The sequence below is a fragment of the Molossus molossus genome, unplaced genomic scaffold, assembly GCF_014108415.1.
Source record: "Molossus molossus isolate mMolMol1 unplaced genomic scaffold, mMolMol1.p scaffold_m16_p_10, whole genome shotgun sequence".
In the NCBI taxonomy this organism is placed as follows: domain Eukaryota; kingdom Metazoa; phylum Chordata; class Mammalia; order Chiroptera; family Molossidae; genus Molossus; species Molossus molossus.
Genome location: NW_023425345.1, coordinates 76,700,430 through 76,708,670, shown reverse-complemented (window position 1 = coordinate 76,708,670; position 8,241 = coordinate 76,700,430). Strand labels below are relative to the sequence as shown.

The following is an 8,241-nucleotide window of genomic DNA, read 5'->3' as shown; positions in this document are numbered from 1 at the left end:
AAAAGGGCTGTGGGCCTTCTAGGCTTTTCTGTGTTTCACCGATTCAGAAAGGAGAAACCTCAATAAACCTCAGGGACCTTGCACCAAGGGTCTAGCCAGCTTTAGCAGCAATCTCAGCTCTATAAATAGGGGTCACCAGAGTAGGTGGGGTTCCTCAGATCATTCATGGCCCCTGGCTCTAAAAAAAGAGGATGAAGATGGTAGATCACACACTGCTCAAGTCAAAATTGTGTGTACCACTCTTATACAGAGCTGTAGGGGAAAGAAATGAGGTTGGCAGAATTCCCTTCCCACCAACACCAAGCAATGCGCTCTGAGGAGAGCTCCGATTCATCACCCTCCCTTGGAAAGGAAGACACAGCGGATGGCTATTTCTGTAGAGCGCTTTATATATCAAAGCTCAAACAAAAGGTGGAGGTTGGAGACCTGGGGAGCTGAATCATAGAAAAGACCCAGCCTTCCCCTCACACACTTGTCTCAAGGTGAGCCTCAGTGAACACACCTTGGACCTAACAAAAGTCAGGTTTTCCATTGTTGTCCTCTTCTAGGCCTCAGGGTCAGGGAGTACCTTTATCAGAAGGTAATGAAGGAAATCTCCATCACCAGCCCACCCTGTTGGGCCAGCTCAGTCTGTGGCCTCCATCTTGGTCCCCCGGGGCACCAGGAATATGGCCCCATCAGCAGCCTGTTGCAATGCATACTCTTCAGGGGAATAGTTGTTGCCAGCCTCATCCCTCAGGTGCTGGAAAATGTCACGGTACAGCTCAGTCAGCTGTTGACGCATCACCTCTAGGGTCCGGTCGGCCTCCCCTCGGGCCCTGAGGAGCCGCTCCCGCTCACTTCCTAGCCGTTCCAGTTCCTGCTCCAGTTGCACTATGGTCTCCAGCTTCCTCTTGCGACAGTTCTGGGCAGCCACCTTATTCTTGCCCCGCCGTCGAATGTCCCGAACTAGTGCCAGCTGGCTTTCTGTCAGTGGGTACCGTGCCAACAGCTCGTTAAAGTCATCTACCGGCAAGTTGACAATCTTGTCCGTAGGGAAGGGGATCTTCATGGCCAGGGCCCGACGTTCATCCCTACTCCCTGCCTCCCCCCGTGCAGTGGGCTTGGCCCGCACAGGACCTGAAGAAGGCTCTAAGGCTAAGGGGGTCTCAGCAGGAGGCAAGGCATAGTTGGGATGGGTCAAGGAGTTGGGCATAAGTGAATATGGGTACTCCACCGGATACATCTCTACATACTCGCTGCGCCGCCGACCAGCCTCTGTCCCCTCCAACTCAAGAGATTCAGCATCACTATAATTGAGGGATAATCCTGAGTCGGATTCTGGGTCTTCTTGGGGCTTGGGTGGCCCCGCTGGCAGCCCAATATCCAGGAGGGCTAAGGGGTCTGGGAGGGGCTCACTGAGCAGGCCTGAGAGGGTCAGTGGCTTGGAGACTGGGATGGCCATGTTGCCATAAGAATATGGGGGGTCTGGAACATGAGTTGAGGGTATTGGGAGCTCATAAGTTGGTGGAGGAAGGGGAAAGCCAGCATCTGGATGGATTGAGCAGGGACAGTAAGATGGGGGTGGTGGGGGCCCAGGGTATGGGGCTGGGGCTGGAGGCTCAAATGATGGCTCACTTGGTGTATTTAAACCCTGCAAGAAAAGACATAAAGACAGTTGGAGACAGGCCAAGGAAGAGAACCAGCTCTCAGGACCAAGCTGGGTCCTCTGAAAGACCCAGTGAGATAACAAAGGAACAAAAAGGTGCTAAAAGTCATTTAGCTTTACAAGAGCAAAGTTGCTTGTAAAGTTGCAATGTAGCTATTTCAAGAAGAAAGCAGCTTAAACATGAGTAGATGTCACTGAGGTCAGACTTCAGAAAGAACTAACATTACAACAATTATGGAATCTCCTCCTCCTCAGGAGTTCTTACTGGGTTGAAATGGCTCATGTTTCTTTCTTTCTTTCAGGAAGACAAGGATTTGTTATCCAAGATGACCCCTCAGAACCCTTTCCTGCTGTGCTTATTTAGGGTCAAAGGGTCAAGTTCAGGTCTTGGACGTGCCCTGGGTGCCCAGCAGAGGGAGCTGATGTGTGGGAGCAGGGCTTAGGGCAGATTCTGAGGGCCCATGCATGGTATCAGAGAAGAGAAAGGGGGCAGGCGCAGAGCCAGGTCTGGGGGCTAAGAGGCACCTTGGGGAGCCCACACAAGCTCTATCCTCTACTCTTCAGTCCCTCTGTCTCTGCCCAGGTGCAGAGAGGAGGAGAGAACATGCTAGAAACAGGGCCCCCGACCCACGTTGGGGAGCTACCCTGCTGTAGCCCAGCTGGGGACAAAGACATTATTGTTAAGCCAACAGACACCCCTTTGTCCAACTACCAGGAGGAGAGACCCCGGCATAGACTGACCCTCCCCCTTCCTGAGGCCCCTGAACTACTGCTCAGCTACCTGAGGGAAAGGGGCCGAGCTGCTGAAGGCAGGGGGAGAAAATGAAGGAAGATGAGCAGGATTGGAGGAGCGGGAGGTCAGGAGAAAAGAAGGTGAGAAAAGGAAGGCGGGGCAGGAGGTGGGGAAGAGAGATGTGAGCAGAGTGGCTGCTTAGAGAGCTTACACCCCCAATCAGATCCTTTCTTCCCCACCACTTCAGTTCTCTGCTTTTCCACACCCCTTTCCCTTAATGTTCTGGTTTAACATCCAAATCTCCCTCCTATTCCTCCAGCCCTTTCTTTTCCAGTGCCTGGAACATTTCCAGCTTGAGACCCTGAGCCTTCCTTGTTCCAGCCCCTTGCCTCAGTCCCAGCTAGACTCTCTTCTTCTCTACTCTTCCCTTCCCCCCACCTCCACCCCACTCACCTGCAGCTCAGTGATGGACATGATCTCTTGCCAAGTCAGTTCCATCTCACCCAGTTCCGAAGTGGGCAGCTGTGTCACCCTGTTCCTGCTCTGCTGGGGAGGACACGGGGGCATCCTACTGGGCCAGGGCCTGGTCCAGGGTCCCCCAAAGCCCAAATGGCCCCAGCAACCTGTGTCAAAAGAGAAATGGGGGTTAGGGCTCTCCTTCTAGGGGTCAGCAATTTTGTCCTGCCTGTCTCCATAGAGAAGCTCCTTCCAATGTCACCTGAGAGCAGGAGAGACCTCATCCCTTCCCACTCATGCTGGACTCATCAACCAACTTCTTAAGCTAGAAAGTCTTTTCTGTGGTATAATCATCTCACCTGCTATGGCTGTAGTCAGTTCCTTTGGGAGCACATTAGGTTTTTATCTTTTTTTCATACAAGATGCCTTCTCTTTCCCCTACTGTTTTCTCCCCAAAATTGTATCACTGACTGGGACAGAAGTTATGTCTTCTGGGTTTTTTCCCCCCATTTTCTGGGGCAATATCAGGGATTACTCCTGCTTTTCTCCTCTGTTCTCAGTTTTAGGATCTCAGTCTTTTCTTCTCAAGATGAGAACGAGTGCTTGGGAATCCCCAAGGAGTGTGTTGTGGGAAGAGCCAAGCAGAGAGTCCCTCCCCTTCTCTGAGATATGGCCCAGGCCTGGTGGCTGATAGCAGCCCTGCCCTCTCCTTCTATCCTGGCCCTGGACTCCCCTGCCTGGGCCAGATAAGAGGTTTATCAGCTGCAAACAGCAGACGAGGAATGGTCTTTGGAGTCACTGGACCTCTGCCCTCTGTCTTCATGGGGTCATCTGGGCCATACCCCAACCCATAGCCAGGGATCTTTTCTCCTCTAAGGTAATATAACAACTGTAACAAAGACTTATTAAGCAGTTGTCAAAAAGTGTACTGGTGTTTTATGAGCATTTGTTTATGAGACTGATTTTCACAAAGATCCTAAAAGGTCCACTAGAAAATTAAGACCCAAGCTGGTAAATAGCAGAGTCAGGTCAGGAACCTCTACTGACTGAGTCTACTAACTATCGCCTTCCAGGCACCTTCCCATCCTGCTCCTCTGTCTCCATACCCCAAGTCTTTAATGGTGGTCTGCATCATCAATTCTTTCTGTGGGATCTCAGTCTCTTTTCTCCTCTTCTGGGGAATATCTCTTTAGAGCCTTGAGTATACACTACCCTCCAGCCCCTTTTCTTTTGACCTGGGCTCTAGTTGCAGGTTTGCCACAAAGTAGCAGTGTGATGTTGGGCAAGTCATCATACTTCTCTGAGCCTCTGTTTCCTCATTTATAAAACTAGGGTGTTGGACTTGGAACTTGGAGGTCCCTTTCTGCTTGGACAGCTTAACTTTCTCAACAAACCCTCACCTCTGTCTTCATCTTATTCTTGTCAGCCTTCTCCTCATCCTACCTGCCTAGTCCCTGACACCCCCTTCCCTGCATCTGTTTTTCCTGCCTTTGGTGAGAGATTCTAAGTAGATTTGGCAGGGACCTCCTGATCTCTTAGAGCCAGACACTACCCCACTCCTGCCATATAAATAAAAGCAGGCAGGTTAGAGGTGGAGAAAACTTATAGAACAGAGGGTAGGACAGAATGACCTCAATTGCATGACCTTAGATTACCACAAGGATGGCCTATCACAGCTATTTGATATGGAGTCTACTCTTTGAGCCTCACAACATAACTAGTGAGAAATGCTAATTATCTTTTTGAAAGAGGATCTCCCCTAGCCACTGCACCTACCCCCTTGTTCTATTGCCATCCCGAGGTGAGAGTTGGTGTAGGCACAGGCCCTTGGCCAGTGGGCAGAGTGGGTGGGGTGTTTATGTCTGTCCAGGATGCCATTTCAACACCGGAAATCCACCCTCCCCCACCCAGGTTCTGGAGGAAATTGCCCAAAGGCAAAGTGAATGGAGAAGGGGTTTATGGGGCAGGGACAATGGCTCTTGCCTCACAGTCCTTCACACACATACCTACCCCCACCCTTTGCCCCCCCCCTTATATCTTCCTGGATCTGACTCTTAGGTGCAGTACAAAGATCCTGCCCCAGGAGGCAGAAGAAAGTTTTTCTGGCCTCCCAGATGCATGACCTTGGGCAAATTGTTTCACATTCAGTCTCTTCCTTTTAATGGAAACAGGACTGAAGAACCTCCTTGCTGTGAGAGGCAGTAGACTATGTCTAGCTCAGGCAGTCTCAAACTTTATTGTGCACCACATTCACCAGGGGTACGTGTAAGAACAAGTACCTGAATGCACCCCAGGCCTACTGAATTGAATTAGTAGGTGCGGGTACCTGGCAATCAGCATTTTAACAGGTGTCCTGGTGTTTCTGATACCAGAGGCCCATTCAGCCTTGAGAAATACTGTACTAGTCCAACCATATGGATTTACAGGAAATAAACACAAAGCCAGAAAGGAGCCCAGCAAGTGATCTCTAGGATTCTCTTAGCTTCAAATCATCGACCCAGGCAACACTGGATTCTGACTGCCCCAGTAGCTGAGACTAGATATCCACCCCTTCTTATGAAGACCAGAAACTCAATCTCCCCCTCACCCTAGGACAGGGAAATGAGAGTCCACAAGGGCAGTAGAGGGAGGCAAGAAGTTGAGGAAGGGGGATTTAAAGAGAACCTTTGGAACAGTTCCAACCAGCTTTCTGATACAGTGGCAAGTTTGCACTAGGCCAAAGGGGAGGAGTATGCTTTTCCCTAGACACTCAAAGATGGGTGGTGGTCTATATAGGTCTGTATACCAGGCATAGGCCCCTCTGAGTCTTAGGAGGCTACCTTCCAGAGTACCAGCCAGGGTGTTGGCAGCCAGTGGTATAAATCAAGGAAGAGAATATAGTCAGAATTGGATCCAAAGAAACATTGCAGAAGGTGCAGAAACTAGAGAGATACTGGGAAAGTGGAGCAGGACTCCCTGTGTCCCCTTTCTTTTAGAATAATCAGTTCCCACTTCCCAGTTTAGCCCACACTTTGCGGTCACACAGCCATCTTACTCCCCAACATAGTGTATCAGGTAGGACTGGCGCCATCTCCAGGAACTATAATCTACCCTCTTTATTCTCACCCTGATGGTCCTACCCAGAAAGACCTTATCACAATCCCTGAGTACTCACAGAATGACATGGGGCTTTTTTTTTTTATCCTCACTCGAGGACATTTTTTCGATATTTTGTTCAGATAGAGTGGGAGGGGGGGGAGAGAGAGAGAGAGAAACATCGACGTGAAAGGGACACATCAAGTGGCTGCCACCCACAAGACCCAACCAGGGCCGGGAACAAACTGCAACCGAGGTACGTGCCCTGAGCAGGAACCGAACCCGGGTCTCTCTGGACCGCAGGCCGAAGCTCTAACCCCTGAGCAAAACTGGCCAGGGCTGACATGGGGCTTTTTGTTTAAGGATACAGGATGAGGACAATTTAGGGAGGGATGCTAGGCAGAGGAAGACATTTGGCCTCAAATGTTGCCCCAGGGCTCTAACTGCCTTGACAAAGGGGAGGTGGCACTTGCCTCTGGGACCCTGTTCTGAAGTTTATTAGACCACGCCACCTGTCCATGTGTCAACAGAAGCAATGAAAGAATGAAAAGAGATCAGTGAAACTTGGGATGTGGAGAGGATGGTGAGCAAGCTACTTAGAAAGATTAGGAAGAATCCCTGAAGAGGGAGAGGGACACAGAGATGAGAGAGAAACAAAGGAAATGGAGGAAAGGGAGAAATTGAGTTGATCAGAGTGAGATTCAATCTCCTGGGGACATACAGAACTCAAACAAATGTATGGGAACAAGGGAGAGAGGGACAAGTTTCTGCCATTCTATCACTCAGTTCCTAGACCCCAAACTGCAGACCTTTGGAGGCCAATGACTAAAGAGTCCCAGCCCCAGCTGCTCTTCTCTTCCACTGCTCCCTTGCCCACTCCCTTCCTGCTGCTAAGATTTCCAGTTGGAAGGAACTACAGGGGGAATGGGATGCCTTCCTCTCCCTCGTCCAGTTGCAGCTGATCTCTATTGCCCAAAGAAGAGAAGGGGCAAAGGGATGCAGGAACTATTACCCCCTACTCCCACCACGGCATCTTGCTACAACAATTCTCAGTGATCCAGACATCCAGTGTCTCCAATTCCTCAGCTGCCACCATACTTCCCCAGCTGGCTGGACAGGGCAGCATGATGAAATGGAAAGGAGAAAGGGTGGTACTATACACCTGAGAGCCTACTATCTGCCCCAGGGCAGCTAGCCTGCTGAAGGGTTACTCAGGGTCATTCCCCAGCCCCTCAGAGGTGCCTCACGAAACCACTCTCTGGAATCCATCCACAGCCTTTTACCCCAAGAATCCCAGAACACCCCAGAAGACATTTAGGTCTTCTCTCAGAGGAATTCCCAAAGATGTCAAAGTCCTAAACCAGGAGCAGGCTGGGAAGGTCTGAGATCTCTTAAGAACATGCTGAAAGCTGGATATTTTTTCCTTCTGCCTCCTCCATCTCCCCAGCCTGTCCCTGGATCCCACTACAATCCCCCTCCCACACCGTCCCTCAAGCACCTGTGGTAGGGTCCAAGCAGGATGCAGAGAGAGATGAGGCTCCGGGTGCTGTCTCTGGGGAGGCTGGGCCTGGGCTGACACCTCCTGAGTGAGGATCCCTGCTACCTCTGAGAACCTGAGAGGTCTGTGCCCCGCCCCCTGGCCATTGCTAGTGCTGACTGTAGAGGCTCAGACTGAGCATAGGGAGCTTTGGGGCGGTGCACCAGCCTCCTCACTGAAGCCCTCAGCCTGAGTTCTCAGTCCTTCCTCCAACCCTCCCCTTTCCCTGTGGCCCTCCTCTGCTCCTGCCCCTTCTGGCCAAGAGAGGAAACTTGAGCCCCGTGTGGTTTCTGCCCACACCCCACCCCCACCCTGATCCCAGCCAGCAGGGGCACACATGGCTCCAAGCCTCTCCCAACCCTCCTTTTAAGCCCAGGAGTCCAGCCAGGTCTGTGTTTCCCCTATGCAGATGATGAATTCCAGCTGATGGTCCATTCCAAAGCCACGTCTAAACTTTATACAAGTTATAACCTTCTTGCCTCTGCTCTCTTGACTCTCTTAGAGATAGGGAAACTGAGTCATAGCAAGGTGGAAGGCAGCTGAAGAAAAGGACCAGGTCTCTAGTGTTCCAGCTGTTAAGGCAGGCGGGCATTTAGGGCACTGCTTTTATTTAAGGAAAACCTGGGTTCTAGGAAAGGGGTAGGGGAGCGATTTTGGGGAGAGGCAGCCGGCTGCTTTGATGTGTCCTTTCACCTGTAGCCTTTTCCCTCCCCCTGCAGCTTCAGATGTCCTAGGACAAAGGCCTCTTTCTTGGCCAGGTTTGTTGTCAGTGTGAGGGGAGTTGGGGGGGGC

At 51.2% G+C, this 8,241-nt stretch overlaps 1 protein-coding gene across 3 annotated transcripts; it reads right to left on the bottom strand.

Moving 5' to 3' along the window:
• Positions 1-371: 371 nt before the first annotated feature.
• NFE2 (nuclear factor, erythroid 2) lies at positions 372-7,672 on the bottom strand. Of its 3 annotated transcripts, none has more exons than XM_036251793.1 (3): positions 7,411-7,672; positions 2,835-3,004; positions 372-1,633 (listed from the first exon to the last, which is right to left on the bottom strand). In XM_036251793.1, exons 2-3 carry the CDS (start codon positions 2,946-2,948, stop codon positions 626-628), a joined length of 1,122 nt encoding a protein of 373 aa, XP_036107686.1. In that variant the 5' UTR covers positions 2,949-3,004; positions 7,411-7,672; the 3' UTR covers positions 372-625. The 3 variants fall into 3 exon arrangements, with proteins under 3 accessions (XP_036107686.1, XP_036107685.1, XP_036107687.1); XM_036251792.1 differs by lacking the exon at positions 7,411-7,672 and adding an exon at positions 4,614-4,820; XM_036251794.1 differs by lacking the exon at positions 7,411-7,672 and adding an exon at positions 3,197-4,604.
• Positions 7,673-8,241: the final 569 nt, after the last annotated feature.

What these genes read in the sequence shown, in the direction of transcription:
- NFE2 (XM_036251792.1), bottom strand. An exon ending in TGTCCATCACTGAGCTGCAG is followed by an intron (nt 1,634 to 2,834) that starts GTGAGTGGGGTG and finishes CTTTTCTTGCAG; the next exon opens with GGTTTAAATACACCAAGTGA.